Here is a 27,185-nt window from a genome sequence, read left to right as displayed (position 1 = left end):
AATAGTTTTATTACATCTCTCTTTTTAAACACGCTTTATATGTAACGGAAAGAGATGCAAAGAGTTAGTGGTTAAAGATAAAAGTCTCAAGGTCACCTTCACCATCCTACTTAGGAAAACAAATGAGTTCTAGTCTACGTCAGCCCATTCGTCGTTTCAGTCTTTCGCACACTGGGATAAATCGTTTGTTGTCGTGGTATTTCAGTCGGGCCGACGTGCAGAATTTGAAACTGTCAGATTTGCTAGGGGCTAGAGATAGAATGCTCAAAAAAAATAAAGTTTAAAAAGTGGAAGGTGTTTAAACCTCTTTTGCAGTGTATTTCGGGGTTATTTATTTATTTTTGACTTAAAAAATTGTTTTTATTCTCGAAAAGTGACCCTTTGTGAATATAACTTTTATTTGGAGCCCATTTTCAGGTATATTTTTTTATTTTACTTTAAATAGTATTACTTATGAATATGTAGATTTGTTCAAGTTAGTAAAAGGGTTTTTGGCCTTTTGCCCAGCTTTTTTGGGAAATTAGGTAATTATTAGTAGTTGGGTCATATCAAGGGGACTCATATGCAACCTTTTGCACTTTTGATTTTTTAAACTTATTAATACTATTCCAGATACTATTATATTTAGGCTCCAAATTACAGACATGCAGCTTCTAGAACTAGAACTTTCTAAGTTGATCAGAAGGAAGAAAGTTGTTCACAAATTTAATTTTTATAATCGTTTTGAAGTGAACTTTCAGTAATCTGACCTATGGTACATTTACTACTACACACCAGTCTCATTTAAAAATAATGTAATTGCCCTGATAAATTGATAAATATTTGACTCCAAACCTAACATAATGGTCTTATCAATAAATGATACCTATTTCTGCTGATATCAGTTTGTTATTACAACACTGAAAAACAAGGCAGGGCACAGCAATGCCAGAATGTTTTTACTGTTACTGATCCTTATTACTGCTTTTAATTGTTGATTTTTAATAATAAAATAAAAATTGGGAATAATAAGTGAATTGATCATTTAAGTGTCCTCTGGATTATACAGGACTTTGCTAGTGTGATTTGTTTTCTTCTTGAATTTATAACTGCGCCAGGACTATTTGGAAATTATAAAATTCCCAGTAAATATGTTTCTTGGAGGAACCACATTGTACTGTGACTTACAAGGGAAGTTGTATTTAAGGTTCCACGGAGCTAAATTTCACAGTTGGGGCGTTAAGGAACACTTTAATATGTTGCTTGTGTCACGTGACAGCTGTCTTAATTGTCAAAACTCTGTCACCACTACCCTGAAAATATAAAATGCCAAATAGATGTGTTTCTTTGAGGAATTGCACTGTAAAATGTGTTTACAGCTCTATGGCACTAAACTTGACAGTTCTGACGTTAAGGAACGCTTTTACACTTTTCTGACGTCACGTGACAGCTGTCATAACTGTTAAAACTCGTTCACCAGTGACCTAACACTATAAAATTACAAATAGTTTCTTATTTGAGGAATTGCACTGGAAGTGGTGTTTAAAGCCCCATGAAGCCAAATTTGACAGTTCCGACATTAAGGAACACTTTAACTCGTTTCTTACGTCACGTGACAGCTGTCAAAACTGTCAAAACTCGCTTACCAGTACCCTGAAGATATAAAATGCCAAATAGATGTGTTTCTTTGAGGAATTGCACTGTAAAATGTGTTTACAGCTCTATGGCGCTAAACTTGACAGTTCTGACATTAAGGAATGCTTTTACACTTTTCTGACGTCACGTGACAGCTGTCATAACTGTTAAAACTCGTCCACCAGTGACCTGAGACTATAAAATTACAAATAGCCGCTTATTTGAGGAATTACACCGGAAGATGTGTTTGAAGCTCCATGGAGCCAAGTTTGACAGTTGGAACGTTAAGGATCACTTTAATACGTTGTTTGCGTCACGTGACAGCTGTCATTACTGTTAAAACTCACTCACCAGTGAGCTGAAGATATAAAAGGTGAAATAGATGATGAGGTTAAGGAATGCTTTTAGACTTACCTACGTCATTTAAGCAAAGTGGTTCATTTAAGTGATACAACTACAATTTTGGATTGGTAATTTTGCCTAACAGCTGCGTGATTTTTGACAGCTGTCAGGGAACGTAAAAAAAAGTGTCAAGTGTCTATTAATGTCACAACTGTTAAATTTAACTCTATGGAGCAATAAGTACAACTTGCAATGCGATTGATCAAAGAAATACAACTGTGTATTCTAGTTGTATGTTAACGCTGAATCAGTTTTGACAGTTGACAGCTGTCAGGTGAAATAAGAAACATATCAAAGTCTTATTTATCCTCACAAAAGTCAAATTTGGGGCTCTACTGAAGTGTAAAAACAAGCTACAGCTGTTTTGCATTTTTGATAATTTTAATAGTTATAACAACTGTCACCTGACCCACGCTATAAAGTGTCATAACTGTCAAATTTAACTTTACAGTGTTAGGAATAACAATATGGTGGAAGAGGTGTTTCAATTTAATTTCAAAGATAATTTTTAGGGAAACCGTGCAATCAGACTGTTGGTCAAATCATCTCCATAGAAATTATCCTAAGAATCAATTTAGTGGGAGGTGAATGTACCGGCCCTTAATAGTTGGTTCTTAAAAATGTATTTCACAAATATTTGTTCCTACAGATTTTTATTTACCTACTTCTCATTCTCAATTACACAGGAAGTCACTCCAATCTTATGATATTTGTAATTGATCCACACACAGATCAAACAATTCACTTTCTATGCCACCAGAGGGCGTCTTTGACAACACACAGTTTTGATATGAACAAAGGAGCTTTAAAAAAATATTAGTTGCTGAACATTAATTACGTACTCTATATTTTAATTTTAGAAATATTGGAAATGTTTTGTCATGACAGTTTGATTCCAAACATTTTGAAAACATTGAGTTTTCACGACTGAATACAAAAATACTATATGAAAGCTGTTCTAGTCCAGGAAATCAACATTCTAACTATCAAATTAAAATTTGGTATCAAAAGTTGGATAAAGCTAAATTTTGCTTGTACTGCCATATTATTTGACAAATTTATTTTAAAAAAGAGCTTAACCTGTACTATGTTAAGGCTCCTCTACTAGTAAGTTGTGTCATCATGGAATTGGTCTTAACATATTAAAACCTTGTTGGAAATAATAGTGAGGTGACACAGTTTTGATTCAAATAAGAATACGTCTTTCGTATTGTTACGGTTTGGGCCTACTATGCTCGATACTCGATGAAACCGATGCGCCGCAATATCTGGCCGGGCGCGTATTAAAGTAGGCCACAGGAGGAAGCGCCATACCTGGAAGAATCGAGGCAAATCGCGAAGCGTTTCGCGGTCATTCTAGAACGTGGTTTGCGAATATAAAAGAAGCGGCGTCGACGACAGGGGAGTAGTAGTGTAGTAGTGAATCTGGGAACGCGGTAAAGTTTAAATAGCGGAGTAATTGTGGAATTGTAGTAGTGTTTTTAGTAGCTGTGTTAATTATTGTACGGGGTGTTTTGAAGTGTAATAAATTTATTAATTGTTGAGTTAAACTGACTTTGTGTGAACCCACGGGAAAATCGTAACAATTGGTGTCAGAAGTGCGATTAGACTTTAGTGCGACGTGAATTGGAACTAAACTTCGGGTTAGAGACTTGTGTTCAGAACCGGACTAGAGATTTTCGGAACAGTGGTGTGTTAAATTTATTTTATGCCAATAACAAGACGTCAAAGTGCAAACATGGAGGCCCAATTTGCAGCTATTATGGCAATGCTTAAACAAGACAAGGAAGAACGACAACAAGACAAGGAAGAACAAGAAAGGATTCGACAACAAGAGAAGGAAGAACAAGAAAGGATTCGACAACAACAAGAAAGAATGCTACAACAAGATATAGAAATGCGTCAAGAAGATAGAGAGCGGCAAGAAAAACGTAACGTAGAAATATTGAACGGTCTAGCGGGGACCAAAACAGAAATCCAAGAGTATGTATCCCATAGTCTCAAAAAGATGGAGTATGACGTTCAGGTAAAATTAGACGATGTTCGGGAGGACATTAATGATGTTCGGGAGGACATTAATAAAATCCAGAATGATGTCGAGATAAAGTTACGTGACTTAGAGCGGAAAATTGACAGCAGAGGAGCCAGCTCTACAGTGATCACCGGAAACGGGCTCAACAAGATCAAGCCTCCCACATACGATGGTCAAACTTCATGGACAATGTACCAACTCCAATTTGAGGGCGCTGCAAATGCAAATGGATGGAGTACCAAGGAAATGGCTGTAGCACTAGTAGTGGCATTACGAGGACCTGCATTGGAGCTGTTACAGACGGTGCCTATCGCCCAACGAAGCAACTATGAAGCATTAGTAGCTGCATTAGAACGTCGTTATGGGGATCAACATAAGAAAGGACTGTATCGAACGCAATTAATGGCAAGACAGCAGAAAACTGGTGAAAATCTAGAAGAGTTTGAAACCGAAATTCGTCGCCTTGTGCATCTGGCTTACCCAGCCGTCCCGGATGAAATCCAAGAAGAACTTGTGGCACAGTATTTTGTAGATGGGATTCGAGATCCGGAGGTAAAGAAATGGCTGAAGATGTTCAAAGGGAGCAACAACAGCGAATTACTGATTCGAGCGCTGGAAATTGAAGCTGCGTGCAATGATTTAAAGCCAGAGCCTATTCAAGAGGAAAGAGTACCGCCAGCCGATCATGTTGCTACATTAATAGATGAATTTAAAGCAATGGTAGGCCAATTAGTGGAACAAATGGCAGCATCAGGAAATAGTCAGTCCACACAATTAGAACGATCACGCCCGATGACGAGAGTGGAGTGTTATCGATGCGGACGTACGGGACACATTAGAAGGAATTGCAGACAGCGGTCTTGTTCTCCAAACCGACAGTGTCGACGAAACCAGGACATCAGAACAAATCACCGGAACTCCTCTGCTAAAAGAAACATTACATGTTATATTTGTGGACGTAAAGGACATTACCAATGGAATTGCAGACAGCAGTCTCGTTTACCGACCCCGCAGAACTGGCGTAACCAGGAGCAGGAAATGAAGAACCCGGAAGGACATTTACCGCGATATGTAGAGGATCGTCAAGCTTTGGATAGTGACTTAAGGTACCGGAAAGGACAAATTCATAATGGTTGGAGGATTGGTCAAATCGCGATGGTGACAGATAAAGAGGCTACAAAAAGAATGAAGAGCAGCGTTTCTAAGGAGGACATAATAAAAGGACAGCGCTCAGACTCTGATTTGAAAGTAATCAGAAGATGGTTGGAGAAGGATTTGAAACCGGATTGGCATCAGATTTCCAGATATGGACCAACAGTAAGGGGTTACTGGTTGCAGTGGAATTCGCTTCGACTGCGAGATGACTTAATTACTCGCAAATGGGAAAGTCCAGACGGAAAACGCTTTGTTTACCAAACAATAGTGCCCAATTCCTGCAAAGAGAATGTGCTGCGAGAACTACATGACAGTCGCGGAGGAGGACACTTTGGAGTAAACCAGACTTTGGCTAGAATAAGAGATCGATTTTACTGGATTAACTTCAGAAAGGACGTTGAGGAATGGTGTAAACGGTGCGACCAGTGTTCGTTACAGAAGGGATCCATCACAATTCGGGAACTTGAGAGAGAGAAGATGAAACCAAACAACGACCGTATGAAGATGACACTTGGCCACAGACCAACTGGTGGCAATTATAAGGAAGGTGATGCTGTGTGGATGTTTCAACCCAGGAGGAGCAAAGGATTAGGTCAAAGATGGCAACGACACTGGGAGGGACCTTACAATGTGGTAAAAAGGTTAAACGACGTCGCATACAGAGTCCAACGCAGCCCCAAAGGCAAAATGAAAATTGTCCATCTGGACAGACTTAAGAAATACGAGGGATTAGATGAAGCGGATCGGGACGATCAGCTTTAAGAGGGGGGCAGTGTTACGGTTTGGGCCTACTATGCTCGATACTCGATGAAACCGATGCGCCGCAATATCTGGCCGGGCGCGTATTAAAGTAGGCCACAGGAGGAAGCGCCGCCATACCTGGAAGAATCGAGGCAAATCGCGAAGCGTTTCGCGGTCATTCTAGAACGTGGTTTGCGAATATAAAAGAAGCGGCGTCGACGACAGGGGAGTAGTAGTGTAGTAGTGAATCTGGGAACGCGGCAAAGTTTAAATAGCGGAGTAATTGTGGAATTGTAGTAGTGTTTTTAGTAGCTGTGTTAATTATTGTACGGGGTGTTTTGAAGTGTAATAAATTTATTAATTGTTGAGTTAAACTGACTTTGTGTGAACCCACGGGAAAATCGTAACAGTATGAATTTCCTGGCAATCCACTGTTTTAAAAAAATTAGTATTTTAGTTTCTAAGCTTTTCACTGGAAGAACGTTGCCAGAGATAGTTGAAGCAATTCTTTAACATTTCTTTGGAGACTGTCTTGTTACAGAGGAATCTTTTGCAGAATGTCACGTGAACGATCGAGCCGAAGATTCTACCGCGGAGAATCCTATTCAAACCTTTTGGCATGCATGGACAGAGGCATGACCGCGGAAGAACAAAACCGGTGGACGTTCGAGGTGGCGTGGGAAGCGGCTAATAAAGTGGGAGGAATCTACACGGTGATCCGGTCAAAGGCTTACGTTTCAACTGAAGAGATGGGCGATCAGTATTGCCTTATCGGACCGTATAAAGAGCAATGCGCCAGGACTGAAGTTGAAGAAGGTCCGTTATCATCAAACACTTTAAACAAAGCGGTTGAAGCCTGTAGAAATAAAGGATACAAGGTTGTTTATGTAATTTTTTCAAGTATAATTGTGAATTAACTGGTTTTTGATGTGACACAGGTCGTTACGGGAAGATGGTTGGTAGATGGGAATCCTCAAATTATTCTATTTGATATTGGTAGTGGAGCGTGGAAATTAGACGAGTTTAAGCAGGAGTTATGGGATAAAACTAATATCGGAGTACCTCACTTGGATATTGAGGCGAACGATGCCATAATTTTGGGTTATATGGTGGCCGATTTTATTGCAGAGGTGCACAAAATTTGCTTTTTGAACTGGATTTTTTAGTTTGATTGACTTTAGTTTAGACAAGCGGCGGAACACGACGGCGATCATTCGACGCCCAAAATTGTGGTGCATTTCCACGAGTGGCAAGCTGGCGTAGGTCTGATTGCTATTCGCACTAAACATATCCACGTGGCTACTGTTTTCACCACTCACGCCACTTTATTGGGCCGGTATTTGTGTGCTGGCAACACAGATTTTTATAATAATTTAGACAAGGTAGGTAGTCGTCGGTATTAATTCGGCCGTTGTACGTCATCAGCGAGTTTATAAAAAAAATTACAGTACGGCCCTGGTTTCAGGGTTCAATTTACTAGCATCAGTGAAAGATTTCAGGTCCATACCTGCCCAAATACCCAAACTGTAGGCTAAATTGTGTTTCTTGTCAGTTGAGTGTGTTTTCTGTTTGGTTATTCCAGTTTAACAAAAACTAGCATTTTTTATAAAAAAAAATCATTACGGCCCTGGTTTCAGTGTTCAATTTACTAACATCAGTGACTTTCAGGTCCGTATCTGCCCAAATACCCAAACTAGAGGCCAAACTGTGTTTCATGTCAATTGAGTGTTTTCTGTTTGGTTATTCCAGTTTAACGAAAACCAGCATTTTTTATAAAAAAAATTCATTACGGCCCTGGTTTCAGTGTTCAATTTACTAACATCAGTGACTTTCAGGTCCGTATCTGCCCAAATACCCAAAGTAGAGGCCAAACTGTGTTTCATGTCAATTGAGTGTTTTCTGCTGTTTTCTGTTTGGTTATTCCAGTTTAACGAAAACCAGCATTTTTTATAAAAAAACTTCCAGTACGGCCCTTGTTTCAGGGTTCAGTTTATTAGCATCAGTGAAAGATTTCAGGTCCGTACCTGCCCAAATACCCAAACGGTAGGCCAAATTGTGTTTCATGTCAGTTGAGTGTGTTTTCTGCTATTTTCTGTTTGGTTATTCCAGTTTACCGAAAACCAGCATTTTTTATAAAAAAAATTTATTACAGCCCTGGTTTCAGGGTTCAATTAACTAGCATCAGTGACTTTCAGGTCCGTATCTGCCCAAATACCCAAACTATAGGCCAAATTGTGTTTCCTGTCAGTTGAGTGTTTTCTGATGTTTTCTGTTTGGTTATTCCAGTTTAACGAAAACCAGCATTTTTTATAAAAAAAATTCAGTACTGCCCTGGTTTCAAGGTTCAATTTACTAGCATCAGTGAAAGATTTCAGGTCCGTACCTGCCCAAATACCCAAACTAGAGGCCAAACTGTGTTTCATGTCAATTGAGTGTTTTCTGCTGTTTTCTGTTTGGTTATTCCAGTTTAACAAAAACCAGCCTTTTTTATAAAAAAACTTCCAGTACGGCTCTGGTATCTGGGTTCAATTAGTAGCATCAGTGAAAGTTTCAGGTCCGTACCTGCCCAAATACCCAAACTATAGGCCAAGCTGTGTTTCTTGTCAGTTGAGTGTGTTTTCTGTTTGGTTATTCCAGTTAAACAAAAACGAGCATTTTTTATAAAAAGCTTCCAGTACGGCCCTGGTTTCTGGGTTCAATTTACTAGCATCAGTGAAAGATTTCAGGTCCGTACCTGCCCAAATACCCAAACTGTAGGCCAAATTGAGTGTCTTGTCAGTTGAGTGTGTTTCCTGTTTGGTTATTCCAGTTTAACGAAAACCAGCATTTTTTATAAAAAAAATTCATTACGGCCCTGGTTTCAGGGTTCAATTTACTAACATCAGTGACTTTCAGGTCCGTACCTGCCCAAATACCCAAACTGTAGGCCAAATTGAGTTTCTTGTCAGTTGAGTGTGTTTTCTGTTTGGTTATTCCAGTTTAACAAAAACCAGCATTTTTTATAAAAAAAAACATTACGGCCCTGGTTTCATGGTTCAATTTACTAACATCAGTGACTTTCAGGTCCGTACCTGCCCAAATACCCAAACTGTAGGCCAAATTGAGTTTCTTGTCAGTTGAGTGTGTTTTCTGTTTGGTTATTCCAGTTTAACAAAAACCAGTATTTTTTATAAAAAAAAAACATTACGGCCCTGGTTTCAGGGTTCAATTTACTAACATCAGTGCCTTTCAGGTCCGTATCTGCCCAAATACCCAAACTGTAGGCCAAATTGAGTTTCTTGTCAGTTGAGTGTGTTTTCTGTTTGGTTATTCCAGTTTAACAAAAACCAGCCTTTTTTATAAAAAAACTTCCAGTACGGCTCTGGTATCTGGGTTCAATTAGTAGCATCAGTGAAAGTTTCAGGTCCGTACCTGCCCAAATACCCAAACTATAGGCCAAGCTGTGTTTCTTGTCAGTTGAGTGTGTTTTCTGTTTGGTTATTCCAGTTAAACGAAAACCAGCATTTTTTATAAAAAGCTTCCAGTACTGCCCTGGTTTCTGGGTTCAATTTACTAGCATCAGTGACTTTCAGGTCCGTACCTGCCCAAATACCCAAACTGTAGGCCAAATTGAGTTTCTTGTCAGTTGAGTGTGTTTTCTGTTTGGTTATTCCAGTTTAACAAAAACCAGCCTTTTTTATAAAAAAACTTCCAGTACGGCTCTGGTATCTGGGTTCAATTAGTAGCATCAGTGAAAGTTTCAGGTCCGTACCTGCCCAAATACCCAAACTGTAGGCCAAATTGAGTTTCTTGTCAGTTGAGTGTGTTTTCTGTTTGGTTATTCCAGTTTAACAAAAACCAGTATTTTTTATAAAAAAAAACATTACGGCCCTGGTTTCAGGGTTCAATTTACTAACATCAGTGCCTTTCAGGTCCGTATCTGCCCAAATACCCAAACTGTAGGCCAAATTGAGTTTCTTGTCAGTTGAGTGTGTTTTGTGTTTGGTTATTCCAGTTTAACAAAAACCAGCCTTTTTTATAAAAAAACTTCCAGTACGGCTCTGGTATCTGGGTTCAATTAGTAGCATCAGTGAAAGTTTCAGGTCCGTACCTGCCCAAATACCCAAACTATAGGCCAAGCTGTGTTTCTTGTCAGTTGAGTGTGTTTTCTGTTTGGTTATTCCAGTTAAACGAAAACCAGCATTTTTTATAAAAAGCTTCCAGTACTGCCCTGGTTTCTGGGTTCAATTTACTAGCATCAGTGACTTTCAGGTCCGTACCTGCCCAAATACCCAAACTGTAGGCCAAATTGAGTTTCTTGTCAGTTGAGTGTGTTTTCTGTTTGGTTATTCCAGTTTAACAAAAACCAGCCTTTTTTATAAAAAAAACTTCCAGTACGGCTCTGGTATCTGGGTTCAATTAGTAGCATCAGTGAAAGTTTCAGGTCCGTACCTGCCCAAATACCCAAACTGTAGGCCAAATTGACTTTCTTGTCAGTTAAGTGTGTTTTCTGCTGTTTTCTGTTTGGTTATTCCAGTTTAACGAAAACCAGATTTTTTTATAAAAACTTCCAGTACGGCCCTGGCTTCTGGGTTCAATTTACTAGCATCAGTGACTTTCAGGTCCGTACCTGCCCAAAAACCAAAATTATAGGCGAAACTGTGTTTCAAGTCAAATGAGTGTGTTTTCTGCTGTTTTCTGTTTGGTTATTCCAGTTTAACGAAAACCAGCATTTTTTATAAAAAAACTTCCAGTACGGCCCTGGTTTCTGGGTTCAATTTACTAGCATCAGTGAAAGATTTCAGGTCCGTACCTGCCCAAATACCCAAACTATAGGCCAAACTGTGTTTCTTGTCAGTTTAGTGTGTTTTCTGTTTGGTTATTCCAGTTAAACAAAAACCAGCATTTTTTATAAAAAAACTTCCAGTACGGCTCTGGAATCTGGGTTCAAATACTAGCATCAGTGAAAGTTTCAGGTCCGTACCTGCCCAAATACCCAAACTATAGGCCAAATTGAGTTTGATGTCGTGTGTTTTCTGTGGTTGTCTGTTTGGTTATTCCAGTTAAACGAAAACCAGCATTTTTTATAAAAAGCTTCCAGTACGGCCCTGGTTTCTGGGTTCAATTTACTAGCATCAGTGACTTTCAAGTCCGTACCTGCCCAAATACCCAAACTAGAGGCCAAACTGTGTTTCAAGTCAAATGAGTGTGTTTTCTGCTGTTTTCTGTTTGGTTATTCCAGTTTAACAAAAACCAGCATTTTTATAAAAAACTTCCAGTACGGCTCTGGTATCTGGGTTCAATTTACTAGCATCAGTGACTTTCAGGTCCGTACCTGCCCAAATACCCAAACTGCAGGCCAAATCGAGTTTCTTGTCAATTAAGTGTGTTTTCTGCTGTTTTCTGTTTGGTTATTCCAGTTTAACGAAAACCAGCATTTTTTATAAAAAAAATTCAGTACTGCCCTGGTTTCAAGGTTCAATTTACTAGCATCAGTGAAAGATTTCAGGTCCGTACCTGCCCAAATACCCAAACTATAGGCCAAATTGTGTTTCTTGTTAGTATGTTTTCTGTTTGGTTATTCCAGTTTAACAAAAATCAGCATTTTTTATAAAAAAAATTCAGTACTGCCCTGGTTTCAAGGTTCAATTTACTAGCATCAGTGAAAGATTTCAGGTCCGTACCTGCCCAAATACCCAAACTAGAGGCCAAACTGTGTTTCATGTCAATTGAGTGTTTTCTGCTGTTTTCTGTTTGGTTATTCCAGTTTAACGAAAACCAGAATTTTTTATAAAAACTTCCAGTACGGCCCTGGTTTCTGGGTTCAATTTACTAGCATCAGTGACTTTCAGGTCCGTACCTGCCCAAATACCAAAATTATAGGCGAAACTGTGTTTCAAGTCAAATGAGTGTGTTTTCTGTTTGGTTATTCCCAATGAGGAAAAAGAACAAGTATCAGGAGGTAACAATAATACAAATTATAACTCGTTTGTGCATTAAGCGAGGGGGACGGAAGTTGATAGCGTATTCGCCTACTGCGCAGTTGAATTGACGCAAACTCATTGTCAGTTTGGAGTTTCAAACCCGCAAAAATTTGTTGTTTGTATTTAGTGTTAATTTGTTTTGTTTGTTTGTGGTTCTTTAACAGTTGAGTTTTGCAAATTTAAATTAAGTTGTACAGTGGACAATAATAATAGTGTTTTATAGTGCCAACCGAAAGTTGACGGCCGCCATATTACTCCCCCTCTCCCCCTTGTTTCTGTCACCCCCTTTGTTTGCTATTGCTCCTTCCTGCTATATTTTTTTTATTCATTGGTTATTCCAGTTTAACGAAAACCAGCATTTTTTATAAAAAAACTTCCAGTACGGCCCTGGTTTCTGGGTTCAATTTACTAGCATCAGTGAAAGATTTCAGGTCCGAACCTGCCCAAATACCCAAACTATAGGCCAAACTGTGTTTCTTGTCAGTTTAGTGTGTTTTCTGTTTGGTTATTCCAGTTAAACAAAAACCAGCATTTTTTATAAAAAAACTTCCAGTCCGGCCCTGGTTTCTGGGTTCAATTACTAGCATCAGTGAAAGTTTCAGGTCCGTACCTGCCCAAATACCCAAACTGTAGGCCAAATTGTGTTTCATGTCAGTTGAGTGTGTTTTCTGCTGTTTTCTGTTTGGTTATTCCAATTTAACAAAAAACAGCATTTTTTATAAAAAAAACTTCCAGTACGGCTCTGGAATCTGGGTTCAAATACTAGCATCAGTGAAAGTTTCAGGTCCGTACCTGCCCAAATACCCAAACTATAGGCCAAATTGTGTTTCTTGTCAGTTGAGTGTGTTTTCTGCTGTTTCCTGTTTGGTTATTCCAGTTAAACGAAAACCAGCATTTTTTATAAAAAAAATTCAGTTCGGCCCTGGTTTCAGGGTTCAATTTACTAGCATCAGTGAAAGATTTCAGGTCCGTACCTGCCCAAATACCCAAACTAGAGGCCAAACTGTGTTTCATGTCAATTGAGTGTGTTTTCTGCTGTTTTCTGTTTGGTTATTCCAGTTTAACAAAAACCAGCATTTTTATAAAAAACTTCCAGTACGGCTCTGGTATCTGGGTTCAATTTACTAGCATCAGTGACTTTCAGGTCCGTACCTGCCCAAATACCCAAACTGCAGGCCAAATCGAGTTTCTTGTCAATTAAGTGTGTTTTCTGCTGTTTTCTGTTTGGTTATTCCAGTTTAACGAAAACCAGCATTTTTTATAAAAAAAATTCAGTACTGCCCTGGTTTCAAGGTTCAATTTACTAGCATCAGTGAAAGATTTCAGGTCCGTACCTGCCCAAATACCCAAACTGTAGGCCAAATTGACTTTCTTTTCAGTTGAGTGTGTTTTCTGCTGTTTTCTGTTTGGTTATTCCAGTTTAACGAAAACCAGCATTTTTTATAAAAAAACTTCCAGTACGGCCCTGGTTTCAGGGTTCAGTTTATTAGCATCCGTGAAATTTCAGGTCCGTACCTGCCCAAATACCCAAACTATAGGCCAAATTGAGTTTCATGTCAGTTGAGTGTGTTTTCTGCTGTTTTCTGTTTGGTTATTTCAGTTTAACAAAAACCAGCATTTCCTATAAAAAAAATTCATTACGGCCCTGGTTTCAGAGTTCAATTTACTAGCATCAGTGACTTTCAGGTCTGTATCTGCCCAAATACCCAAACTATAGGCCAAATTGTGTTTCATTTCAGTTGAGTGTGTTTTCTGCTGTTTTCTGTTTGGTTATTCCAGTGTAACGAAAACCAACATTTTTTATTAAAAAAACTTCCAGTACGACCCTGGTTTCTGGGTTCAATGTACTAGCATCAGTGAAATTTCAAGTTCTTACCTGCCCAAATGCCCAAACTATAGGCCAAATTGTGTTTCATGTCAGTTAAGTGTGTTTTCTGCTGTTTTCTGTTTGGTTATTCCAGTTAAACGATAACCAGCATTTTTTATAAAAAACTTCTAGTACGGCCCTGGTTTCAGGGTTCAGTTAATTAGCAAAAGTGAAATTTTAGGTCCGTACCTGCCCAAATACCCAAACTGTAGGCCAAATTGACTTTCTTTTCAGTTGAGTGTGTTTTCTGCTGTTTTCTGTTTGGTTATTCCAGTTTAACAAAAACCAGCATTTCTTATAAAAAAAATTCAGTACGGCCCTGGTTTCAGGGTTCAATTTACTAGCATCAGTGAAAGTTTCAGGTCCGTACCTGCCCAAATACCCAAACTATAGTCCAAACTGTGTTTTATGTCAGTTGAGTGTGTTTTCTGTTTGGTTATTCGAGTTTAACGAAAACCAGCATTTTTTTATGAAAAACTTATTGATATTTGAGATATTTAGAAAAAAAGAGTTTTTTTGGATTTTCGAATTTATTGATTTTTTTTAAGTTGCTTTAAATCATATCAAAAAACGATAAATACTCTCTCATGGCACCTTTTTGAGCTCTACAAGATGGTGTTTATCAAAATAAATCAATGACAAAACTGCGACAGTCACAGCAAAACGGACACCAGATTCGTGTTGTCCAGGCCAGAATTAGTTAAAATGGCCACCTTGAGACGTTGAAATCCAATATAGCGACAGTCGGTATAGTAGGCCAAGTAAAATTTTCATTTGGACCAAATTTCGGTGCATTTTTTTAAACAATCTCCAATAACTTGATTATTTAAAACATTCCGTATAGACACATCGTATGGGGCTATCACGTGACGTTGAGCAGGCACTGCTAAGTTGCCTCGTTTGGCCGCTAGAGGGCGTCAAACTTGATTACCTTTTTTCGGACATTTTTAAAACCCCTTCAATTTATTTGAAAAATTTTTGCATTTTGAAAATCGTCTTCAACTGCCTTAATTAGTTTAGGTTAAAGGTAGAAGTGTCACGTGAAGTGTCATTTGTCAGAATGTCATTTTTTAAGGGTGTCTTGAAAACTGCCAAAAATTTCCTAATTTCAATGTCAGTAACAAAATGGTAGTTACAGCTAAACGGACACCGAATTCGTCTTCTTCCTGTCAAAATTAGCAAAAATGGCCACCCTAACAGGTTTAAATCCAATATGGCGGCGGACAGTATAGTAGGCCAGGAAAAAGTTTAATTTCTGCTAAAATTTGGTGTTTTAAAAAAGCCAAAGTTAATCTAACTTATGCCTGCGTTATACCTCTCATTTAAGAATTAAATTAAATTTAAATTTCCACTAAAATTAATATTTAAACTAAGAAATCTTGTTTAGGTTTATACTACAAATTAATAATTAGAAAAATAAATGACTGTTTTGACTTACTGGACGTTGACGTTTCTATTGTCATCGTCATTACTCATGTTTTGTGGATAAAGAAAATTTTTATTAAAATAATTTAAAAAATTTGTTCTTAAACCACTTTTTCGGTAAAAAATCCAATTATGGAAATAGACGATTCAAGTCTAATAGACTACGTATCGCAAAAAGACAGCAATTTACATCATGAGTGATGACAAGTATGACAGTGATAGTTCCGAAAGTCAACGAATTTAAACGAATTAAGCCGAACTTTAATAAAGTTGGTTTAACTTTAAATTAAAATTAATTTTAGTTTAGTGTAAATTGAAAGTATAAATGGGCTCGCTTGTAAGTTCACTTTCAGCTTTGATAAATTAATTTTAGTTTAAATGAAAGTTAAGTTTAATTGTTAATTGAGAGGTATAAAGCAGGCATTACACTTAGTCGCGTTTGACAGGTACTGTAGGTAATGTTTATAAAACTTTCGATTAACCCAAACCGACTGATCACTGAAATCAAAACTAATTCACTATTTTGACGTCTAAAAATCTAATACGTTCGTCCATAAGAAAAAATAAAGTTGATGATGACTGTGCTTTTGGTTTTGGGATCCGAAAATCCAATAGTGAGGGTCGAATTTGACTTACCCTGTATATGAAAAACAAAAGTTGATGGTGGTTTTAAAGAAACGCAACGTTGTAATAAATTTTCATAGATACCGCCTTTTTTTGATATGATTTGAAATAACTTAAAAAAAAATCCCTTTTCGAAATATCTCAAAATAAAAAAAAATACTTGATCCTTTGATTGCGCAACCTTTTTCTAATTTAATTGATTTCGTATCTGTCACGGTTTCGGAGATCTCCATGTAAATCAATTCTTATGTTGATTTATTAAAAATTCGTATAAGAACAACATTGTCAATGACGTACAACGGCCGTATTCAATTGATTGACTATGGATTTGACTTGATCATCTTGTCTGTAGTTTGTAGTGGATGAGGAAGCAGGAAAAAGGCAAATTTACCATCGATACTGTTTGGAAAGAGCAGCCACTCATTTAGCGCACACCTTTACCACAGTGTCGGACATTACAGGTTGAATTCCACTTTAAAAAATCAAGCAAAATTAAAGTAATTTTTACAGGGTATGAGGCTGAGCACTTATTAAAACGTAAACCGGACGTTATAACACCAAACGGACTGAACGTTAAAAAATTCTCGGCTCTGCACGAATTTCAAAACTTGCACGCTTTGTCTAAAGACAAAATCCATGAGTTTGTTCGTGGCCATTTTTACGGGTGCGTTGCCCAACTAACTTTAATACTTACTGGGTGTTAAAATTCACTTTTCAGGCACTACGACTTTGATTTAGACAAAACGCTTTACTTTTTCATTGCCGGCCGTTACGAGTTTGGCAACAAAGGTGCGGACATTTTTATCGAAGCTTTAGCCAGGTTGAATCACTTCTTAAAGGTAGATTAAGAGGAACATGATATGTTTGAAGTGTTTTCCTTATTATGGCTGTTGTTCTAGTCGTCCCATCCGGATATAACGGTAGTGGCTTTCATGATATTCCCTACCAAAACTAATAACTTTAATGTGGAGTCTTTGCGAGGACACGCCGTTACTAAAAGTCTGAGAGATTCGATTAATGAGATCCAAAGTAAGATCGGCAAAAGGATGTATGAGATTTGTTTGAGGTAAGTTTTTTGCAGTATAATAACTTGGTTTTTTTGGTATTTTTTGGAGAAAAGTAAGCAAAATTACGTCTCAAGACGTCCAAATGACATATGACGTTATTAAACGTTAACTTAACGGCCCAATGTCACAGCAATAGTGACGTAAATTAGTTCGTAATTAAAACGTTATTAGAGCTTCTGTTAGAATTGGAAATGCTGCTGCTGAGATTACTTTGAGATTGAGAAAGCATTTATAGTAGCATCTACGTAATACTGTAGAGGCATTTGGAAATTTTAAACGGTTCTAGAAATTGTTGAAGGTTTTTAAATTGCTCTAGAATCATACGGAAGCATTTAGACTGTTTTCAAATCTTTTGAAAGCTTCTGAAACTTTTTTAGACTACTTCAGGAGCATTTAGAAGATTTTAGGACAGTTTAAAGAGCATATTGAAGGTTCTAAAGTTATTTGGAAATCTTATACGGTTCTAGAAATTGTTGGAAGCTTTTTAACTGGCCTATAGAATCATACGGAACCCTTTAGACTGTTTGAAATATTTTGAAAGCTTTTAGACTACTTGAAGAGCATTTGGAAGCTTGTTAGAGTATTCCAAAGGCCTTTGGAAGCTTCTAGGCTGCTTCAGGAGCATTTGGAAGCTTCTAGACACTGTTGGAAGCTTTTGGAGTTTTTATAGTGCTTTGGAAGCTTCTGAATATTTTTTAGACTACATCAGGAGCATTTAGAAGGTTGTGGACAGCTTTAGAAGCATTCGGAAATGTTAGACGGTTCTAGAAATTGTTGAAAGCTTTTAAACTGCTCTATAGAATCATACGGAAACCTTTAGACTGTTTGAAATAATTTGAAAGCTTCTAGACTACTTGAAGAGCATATGGAAGCTTGTTAGAGTATTCCAAAGGCCTTTGGAAGCTTCTAGGCTGCTTCAGGAGCATTTGGAAGCTTCTAGACACTGTTGGAAGCTTTTGGAGTTTTTATAGTGCTTTGGAAGCTTCTGAAATATTTTTAGACTACATCAGGAGCATTTAGAAGGTTGTGGACAGCTTTAGAAGCATTCGGAAATGTTAGACGGTTCTAGAAATTGTTAGAAGCTTTTAAACTGCTCTATAGAATCCTACGAAATCTTTTAGAGTGTTCCAAAGGCCTTTGGAAGCTTTTGGAGTTTCTATAGTGCTTTGGAAGCTTCTAAAATCTTTTTATGCTACCTTAGGAGCATTTGTGAGCTTGTAGACACTATTGGAAGCTTTGGAGTTTCTATAGTGCTTTGGAAGCTTCTGAAATCTTTTTAGATTATTTCAGGAACATTTAGAAGGTTTTATGACAGTTTAAAGAGCATATTGAAGGTTCTGGACTGCTTTAGAGGCATTTGGGAATTTTAAACGGTTCTAGAAATTGTTAAAACCTTAAATTGCTCTAGAACCATACAAAAGCATTTAGACTGTTTTGAAATCTTTTGAAAGCTTCTAGACTACGTGAAGAGCATTTGGAAGCTTGTTAGAGTATTCCAAAGGCCTTTGGAAGCTTCTAGGCTGCTTCAGGAGCATTTGGAAGCTTCTAGACACTGTTGGAAGCTTTTGAAGTTTCTGCAGTGCTTTGGAAGACTCTGAAATATTTTTAGACTACTTCAGGAGCATTTAGAAGGTTGTGGACAGCTTTAGAAGCATTCGGAAATGTTAGACGTTTCTAGAAATTGTTGAAAGCTTTTTAACTGCCCTATAGAATCATACGGAACCCTTTAGACTGTTTGAAATAATTTGAAAGCTTCTAGACTACTTGAAGAGCATATGGAAGCTTGTTAGAGTATTCCAAAGGCCTTTGGAAGCTTCTAGGCTGCTTCAGGAGCATTTGGAAGCTTCTAGACACTGTTGGAAGCTTTTGGAGTTTTTATAGTGCTTTGGAAGCTTTTAAACTGCTCTATAGAATCCTACGAAAGCTTTTAGAGTGTTCCAAAGGCCTTTGGAAGCTTCTTGACACTGTTAGAAGCCTTTGAGTTTCTATAGTATTTTGGATGCTTCTGAAATCTTTTAGGCTACTTCAGAAGCATTTGGAAGCTTTTAAGAGTGTTCCAAAGCCCTTTGGAAACTTTTATGCTACCTCAGGAGCATTTGTGAGCTTCTAGACACTGTTGGAAGCTTTTAAGAGTGTTACAAAGCCCTTTGGAAGCTTTATGCTACCTCAGGAGCATTTGTGAGCTTCTAGACACTGTTGGAAGCTTTTGGAGTTTCTATAGTACTTTGGAAGCTTCTGAAATATTTTTAGATTACTTCAGGAACATTTAGAAGGTTTTATGACAGTTTAAAGAGCATATTGAAGATTCTGGACTGCTTTAGAGGCATTTGAAAATTTGAAATGGTTCTAGAAATTTTTAAAACCTTTTAAATTGCTCTAGAATCATACAAAAGCATTTAGACTGTTTTGAAATCTTTGAAAGCTTCTAGACTACTTGAAGAGCATTTGGAAGCTTTTATAGTATTCTAAATGCCTTTAGAAGGTTCTATGCTGCCTCAGGACCATTTGTGAGCTTCTAGACACTGTTGGAAGATTTTGGAGTTTCTATAGTGCTTTGGAAGCTTCTGAAATCTTTTTGGATTACTTCAGGAGCATTTAAAAGGTTTTAGGACAGTTTAAAGAGTATATTGAAGATTCTGGACTGCTTTAGAGGCATTTGGAAATTTTAAATGGTTCTAGAAATCGTTAAAACCTTTTAAATTGCTTTAGAACCATACAAAAGCAATTAGACTGTTTTGAAATCTTTTGAAAGCTTCTAGACTAGTTAAGGAGCATCTGGAAGCTTTTAAACTGTTCGAAAGGCTTTTGGAAGCTTCTATGCTGCCTCAGTGCCATTTGTGAGCTTCTAGACACTGTTGGAAGCTTTTGGAGTTTCTATAGTACTTTGGAAGATTCTGAATCTTTTTAGATTATTAAAGGAAACTAGTCAAACTGATATTAATTAATTTTGGTAATTTAAAATTTGCTATGTACGTCGTAGAAATGTCAGTAAACGACGTATTAGAGCGTCATCTGGAGACGCATAGGTATACAGGTGTGGTAAATCCAAAAGCGACCATAGGAAAACCGTGTAACGGACAGAGAAACGTAGATAATTGCATGCGCGGGAGGAAGACAGAAAACGAAAAAATATCAAGTAGGCCATATTTTAGCGCGCTGTTGCCAAACGCCGTAAGTATCCAATACCCTCGACAAACTTAAATTTTGTTGTTGGATTATTCCTAAATATGTTATAAAAGTAAATGGAATGTTCTAATAACAAAGTTATCTAAATAATTATAAGTCAGTTTGACAACACTGATGCAAAATTATGGCCTACCCCTAAGTTTGTCGAGGGTATTGGATACTTACGGCGTTTGGCAACAGCGCGCTAAAAATATGGCCTACTTGATATTTTTTTCGTTTTCTGTCTTCCTCCCGTGCATGCAATTATCTACGTTTCTCTGTCCGTTACACGGTTTTCCTATGGTCGCTTTTGGATTTACCACACCTGAAGGTGAACTCCGTAACGATGTAGGAAATAGAAAACGCATAGAAATAGACAAGAAAGAAAATTTCTTTCCATTAACTGTTGGTACTCTCTAAGCTATTTTCTATCACATTCGGCTGACACACCGTCAACAGAAAACGGGAACTTATCGGTCCTAAAAACATTGACTAATTTCTAGTAATAAATCTAGGGCTTTTACTTGTTTCGTCCTATTCAGGGTTAATGACAAGTTTCAATGACACTAATTTGAATAATTCTACGTTTTTTACTTTCTTTTTCAGTAATTAATCATATATTCAAAGTTTACATTCTAAAATAATCCGTTTTGTTGCCATTTTTGTTGTTGGTTTTATTTATTGTAGTTCTGTCTTTTCAGTTTCTTATTTTCTTGTTAGACCATTAATATTTTTCAGTTGCTTGTAAACATGCTACCAATTTTTATGCATTTTGTGAAGAAAGTAGGATGGGACTTTAGGATGTGTTGATGGAACCCATATCGCACAACCATTCCATCATGAACAGCTTACACCTCAAAAACAATAACTAATAGATGCATTAACACTTTAACTAAATACTCAAAAATAAAGAAAGTGGGGTGCAAACACAGTCAATTGGTCCCCAACACAACCTTATTGACACAATGTTGACACTGACAGGCATAAAGGTTAAAAACAAAACATTTGAATTTTAGAAGACGACGGAAAAGAAAGATTGGCAAATACAAAATTTCATAGCTGCAAGAGAGATAAAATCATAGCAAGACCTCATTTGGTCTTTCTATTTTACACAACCCGAATAGCTACGTTGAGTGCCGATCTTCACCAATTGAAACGTAGAGAGTACCATATATTACGATAGAGAAGGGTTTTCTATGATAGCAAAGAAATTTCCTTGCTATTCGTTAGAGAGTTCGCCTTCTGTATATCTAACGCTATACTGAAACATTTTCTGTGCGTAAAGAAGGACACCCTTGACCTGCTCAAGCCGGGGGTGTAATCTTCTTCTTTCAGCCCTTGACACGTGTAAATAACTTATTTGATCAATTTATGATCTAAAATGATAGTAAAACCAAGAAATAAGTAATTCTGGTTTTGTTACAGTGGTAGACTGCCTTCAGGAAATGATTTGTTAACAAAAGAAGAATGGTCAGATTGAAACGTTGCATATATTCCTTACAACGAGACGGTCTACCTCCCATTACAACCCACAATATTATAGGTAACCTCTTCTTTAAGTTGAAAATTGTTCATTAACTTTATAAATTCTCAGATGACTGGAATGACCCCGTTTTGTGCCACGTTAGAAGGTGTAATTTATTTAATACCACTCATGACCGTGTCAAGGTTAGTTATACGGGAAAAGCGATTTTAACCGATTAACGAATAAGTGAACTTTAGATGGTTTTCCATCCGGAATTTCTTAGCACAACGAATCCTCTTTTCGGCTTAGACTATGAGGAGTTTGTGCGCGGTTGCCATTTAGGCGTTTTCCCTAGTTACTACGAGCCTTGGGGCTACACCCCAGCCGAATGTACGGTCATGGGAATTCCCAGCGTCACTACCAATTTAAGTGGGTTTGGTTGTTTTATGCAAGAGCACATCGCGGATCCTCAAAGTTACGGTATAGTGAAAGTTGCTGGGAAAAGTTTGCGATATTCCTGAAAATACCGTACAATTTGTAGGTATTTACATCGTGGACCGCAGATATATCGGACTGGAAAATTCAGTGCAACAATTGGCTAGTTATATGTATGATTTTGCTCGATTGAGTCGCAGACAGAGGATTATACAGAGGAACAGGACGGAACGGCTTAGCGATATATTGGATTGGAGAAGTTTAGGAGTGGTAAGTCGTTTTTTTTTTTTGTTATATGTCTTATAGACAGATATATTTGACAGAAAGAGGTTGCCATAATGTGCAACTTGACAAAGGTTGAGAGAAATGACAGTTATTGAATAGAATAGAATAGTATGCTTTATTTCATAATTACATTGAGTTACACAAAGATGTATAAAACAAAAATAAAATGAAATGACATCACAAAAACATTACCCACACAAAAAAGAACTACCCCAATCTTATGTGCCTAACTAAAATAATCCTGAAGACTATATGGTTCGAGATCTATAAGAAACGTTTTTAATTTTCTTTTAAACATTTTTTCTACAGTAATCTTCTTAATATCAACATTTGATGCCCATATAATATACACCTTTTTCAAACAATGCTAGCCTATGTTTCGGATAAGAAATGTCACTTGTGCGCGTAGGATAATTGTGATTGACATTTGATACAAATTCAGCTTGGTTTTTAAAAACGAACATAACTATTTCATATATGTATAAAGCGTAAACAGTAAGCAGTCTTTTAGACTTAAATACTCCTCGGCAAGATTGTAATGGTGACATTTTATAAATTATTCTGAATATTCGCTTTTGAGTAACGAAAATGTTTTGAGCTTTAAAGTTTATTCCCCAAAAAATAATACCATATTTCATTGCTCCTTCGAAATTCGCAAAGTAGAGTGTTCTCTTGGCTGCGTCATCCAGATATTTAGAGACTACACGAATACAGTAGAGCTCGAATCAGCTAAGAAAAGGCCACAGGCGTCATCAAACGATGATGTCACGATCTCTGTACGTCTCGCTTTAAATATTGCTGCTCTCGTTACTTTCCAAGTTGTTGCAGCCAGTCAGTGGCGTGCTATATTTTATCAGTAAAATGAAACATTTTCGTCGTTTTTAATAAAGAAAATAAAAGACAACAAGTTTTTTAAAGGAATGGAAACTCCTTCTGCTTCTTTCTTCATAAATTGTAAGACGTTACTGACGATTTCACGGCCTTGGCTGTATATGATAACACCTTTCTTTCCAACCTTTTTGAAAGACATTTTGACAAAATAACGTTTTTTATTCATAACACTATGTGAACTTCAACTGCGACCATCAACAATACAACCAAAACACCAGACTAAAACGGAACCTAACCTAACCCCCTAAGTCTCCTGTCCGCCACTACATTTTTTTAAACTTGGCAACACCGTTTAGAGTGCCTGCTAGTAAAAGCATATAAAAAGGTCCAAATGTCCCTGGCCGCTGCCGCATCTGTTTTAATTGTGTCCAAGTAAAAACCGTACTACGTTGCCAAGTGGCTTTTTGACCGCTTAACAATATATTTTCGGGAATATTTTAATAGGACGCCTCTGATTATATCTAATGCGACGGCAACTGTAGAAGGAGAAAGAAATAGTTTTAAAAACTGCGTCATTGATGATGCGGTGGCCTTTTCTCATCTGATTCGAGCTCTAGCAAACTTATTAAGTTTATTTTAAGATATTCAATATGATGAGACCAGTATAAAAATTCATCAATATAAATTCCCAGAAACTTGGTTTTGTCAGATATCTCAAACTGACTGTCACAAACAAGAATAGACTCAGGCTTAATTCTATTTAATTTAGTTCTAATAGCATACTGCTGGTTTTAGATTTGTTTAAAAGTAATTTATTTATTTCAAACCAAGAACTTGCTAACGAGAATAGCTCATTTGCATTTGCATTCAGTTCCCCCATATCTGACCCCCCAACCAGTAAGTTTGTGTCGTCAGCATATTCAGTTAAAGAATATTGGATGAACTACTTGATAGTTTAGATCGTTTAGATACACTATAAATAAAAGAGGGCCCAGTATACTTCCCTGTGGAACGCCGACTGTACTTTGCGATATTCTGATTTATAATTTATTCCGTTTTCGTTCAAAACTACCCTCTGCGTTTTTCCGTTTAAGTAAGATTTAAACAATCAAGAGCGGTCCTTCTAATCTCGTAAAGCCATAATTTTTTGAATAGAATGTCCCTATTCAAACAGTCAAATGCTTTCGACAAGTCTAAAAATATTCCCAGTGCCACGTCGCCCCCTTCCAAGAGCTCTAAAACAGCTTGAGTGAATTGATAAATAGCAGTTTGTGTAGATCTCTTGGAAAGGTAGCCATGTTGGTTCCCAGAAAAGACATTGCATTCTTTTAAAAATCCAACTAGTCTTACACTCATGACGATTTCGAACAGTTTAGAAAAACTAGGAAGTAGACTTATGGGTCTGTAGTTTTCAAATAAGTTATGTCCCCTCTATTTTTATATAGTGGCTTAATAGCCGATAACTTTAATTGATCAGGAAAGACACCCTCTCTCAAACAATTGTTAATTATATAACAGATTACATCAATGGTTGTCGGAATAACCTGACGAATGAGGCTTGTCGGTATTTCATCATCGCCCGCACTATGTTTATTTTTTATTTTTGTTTTACTTAATTCCAAAATTTCCTCAGGGCTAACCGGTCTTAAGAAGATTGATTTAGGATTTTGTGGAATATTTATTGGTTCTATCACCCTTGAAAAGTGTTCCAACAACTCTTCATAGAATGTAATAGATATTTATTATAGCAATTCTCATCTCATCTGGCGTTCCGACTACCATTGTGCCATCCGTGTCTGATGTTCCCGTGATTTCTTTATAAATTGACCACATCGTTTTATTTTTATTATCAGATTTGCCTATCCTGTTGTGTAATTTTGCGCCCTTGTTTTAATCAATAGTTGATTATACTCTTTTTTTGCATGGAATATGCTTTACCATAATATGCATTATTAAATTTTTCAACATTAAATAAATGTCCAATTTACCCTTTACTTCACGCAGCTGTGTATCATTGTTGTTACAATAAAACTATTGACTTTCTGGTGGGGTTGTACAATTTTCTGGGAAAATGGTGATTAAACATAAGCAGAAAAGTGTTCATAAACATAGACCATGTTCATTTACGTTAGATTTTTCACTTTAAAAACTTCTATCCACTGTTCTTGTGCCAATGCATTTAGAAACTCATCTCTGCTCATGTCACTAAAAATCTCTTATAATACAAAGGTGCTTTGGGGCGCCCCTACAAGTAGTGTAACCCTTTGAGCTGTATGATCTGATATTGCAGTGTGTAAAACATAACTGAGCACTTTCTCTTTAGAAATGTTTGTAAAAATATTGTCTATGCAGCTTTGAGAATGCCCCGAAATTCTAGTGTTTTCTTGGATAGTTGGATGCAATCCAAACGAGTTCATAATGGACAAAAATTCTATCCTATGGGCATTTTCTTTGATTAGTTCTATATTAAAGTCCCCTACTACAAACACCTTTTTATTTTGCTCCACTATATTGTGACGTAACAATAAAAAAAAAAATTTCTAAAAATCACGTGACCACTGATATCTACGTTACAACTGTCAACTTCTGCTCCTGAAAGAACGGAGAGTTATTAAAGTGAATGTTGTAGTTGCTCTTGAAGTATCCAAGCCGAAATGGATTTTACCGCTTCATGGGCAGATATTTGACAGTTGTGACGTATCAATAAGATTTCAAGGTGTCTTAAGGTCACCTGACACCTATTTCAGACGTTACAACTGTCAAACTCTGCTTCAGTTAGAACGTGGAATTATCAAAGTGACAGTTTTAATTTTCGTTAAAGTACATCAAAATAGACAGGTTTTTGACAGTTGTCAGGTAACGCATCAGATTTGAATGTGTTTGAAGGTCACGTGATCGCTGTTAGCTACGTCACAACTGTCAAACTCTGTTTCGATGAGAACGTGGAGCTATTGCCGAAATTGTAACTTGTACATCAATTAATTCACGAAAAAGTTGCTGCTTGCTATCAGTGGATCTCAAAATGTTTTACTAATTTTTGAATTTTACTGTCTCTAAATCAGTGACACTTAAAATGTTTTATGCCCAAACCTAAACTGTCATCAGTGATTCCCAATATGTATTATTCACACTCTGACTTGAGACGTACAAAATTCTGCAGTATCAGCGGTTTTCAAAATAATATTTTAATTTTCGAATTTTTCTGTTTTTAAATCAGTGATACTTAAAATGTTTTATGCCCTAAACCTAGCTTGTCAGTGGTTCCAAAAAGTGTCTTATTAACACTCTGACTTGGAGACGTACAAAATTAAGCTTAACTGCAGTATCAGCGGTTTTCAAAATGATATTATAATTTTGGAATTTTACTGTTTTTAAATCAGTGACACTTAAAATGTTTTATGCCCTTACCTAGCCTGTCAGTGGTTCCAAAAATGTCTTATTAACACTCTGACTTGAGTTGAACAAAATTAAGCTTTCTTCGAGGCTTTCTTGCATTATCAACGGTTCTCAAAATGTTTTTCTAAGTTTGGAATTTGACTGTCTTTAAATTACTGACACTTAAAATGTTTTATGCCCAAACCTAAACTGTTATCAGTGGTTCCCAATATGTATTATTCACACTCTGATATGAGACGTACAAAATTAAGCTTAACTGCAGTATCAGCGGTTTTCAAAATGATATTCTAATTTTGGAATTTTACTGTTTTAAATCAGTGATACTTAAAATGTTTTATGCCCTAACCTAACCTGACGGTGGTTCCAAAAACGTTTTATTAACAGTCTGACTTGACACGAACCAAATTAAGCTTTTTGCTCTGTCAGTGGTTCTCAAAATGTTTTTATAATTTTTGGAATTTTACTGTTTTTAAATAACTGACACTTAAAATGTTTTATGCCCAAACCTAAACTGTCATCAGTGGTTCCCAATATTATATTATTCACACTCTGACTTGAGACATACAAAATTAAGCTTAGCTGCAGTATCAGCGGTTTTCAAAATGATATTATAATTTTGGAATTTTACTGTTTTTATATCAGTGATATTTAAAATGTTTTATGCCCTAATCTAGCCTGTCAGTGGTTCCAAAAACTTCTAATTAACAGTCTGACTTGA

At 36.9% G+C, this 27,185-nt stretch overlaps 1 protein-coding gene across 1 annotated transcript in view; it reads left to right on the top strand.

Moving 5' to 3' along the window:
* Positions 1–192: 192 nt before the first annotated feature.
* Glys (glycogen [starch] synthase) overlaps positions 193–27,185 on the top strand; it is a 32,987-nt gene continuing 5,994 nt past the window's right edge. Inside the window, 13 exon segments of the mRNA XM_081975086.1 lie at positions 193–417; positions 6,501–6,822; positions 6,883–7,074; positions 7,126–7,326; positions 16,176–16,284; positions 16,334–16,487; positions 16,542–16,662; positions 16,723–16,889; positions 21,481–21,518; positions 21,521–21,598; positions 21,650–21,723; positions 21,778–22,000; positions 22,062–22,225. Coding sequence (XP_081831212.1) covers positions 6,502–6,822; positions 6,883–7,074; positions 7,126–7,326; positions 16,176–16,284; positions 16,334–16,487; positions 16,542–16,662; positions 16,723–16,889; positions 21,481–21,518; positions 21,521–21,598; positions 21,650–21,723; positions 21,778–22,000; positions 22,062–22,225 — 1,842 coding nt within the window. The 5' untranslated portion in view covers positions 193–417; position 6,501.

The sequence above is a fragment of the Ips typographus genome, linkage group LG3, assembly GCF_016097725.1.
Source record: "Ips typographus isolate SLU linkage group LG3, UJ_Ityp_2.0, whole genome shotgun sequence".
NCBI lineage: Eukaryota > Metazoa > Arthropoda > Insecta > Coleoptera > Curculionidae > Ips > Ips typographus.
Note: the sequence above shows the minus strand (reverse complement) of the source record. Positions and strands in the feature narration are given on the sequence as shown.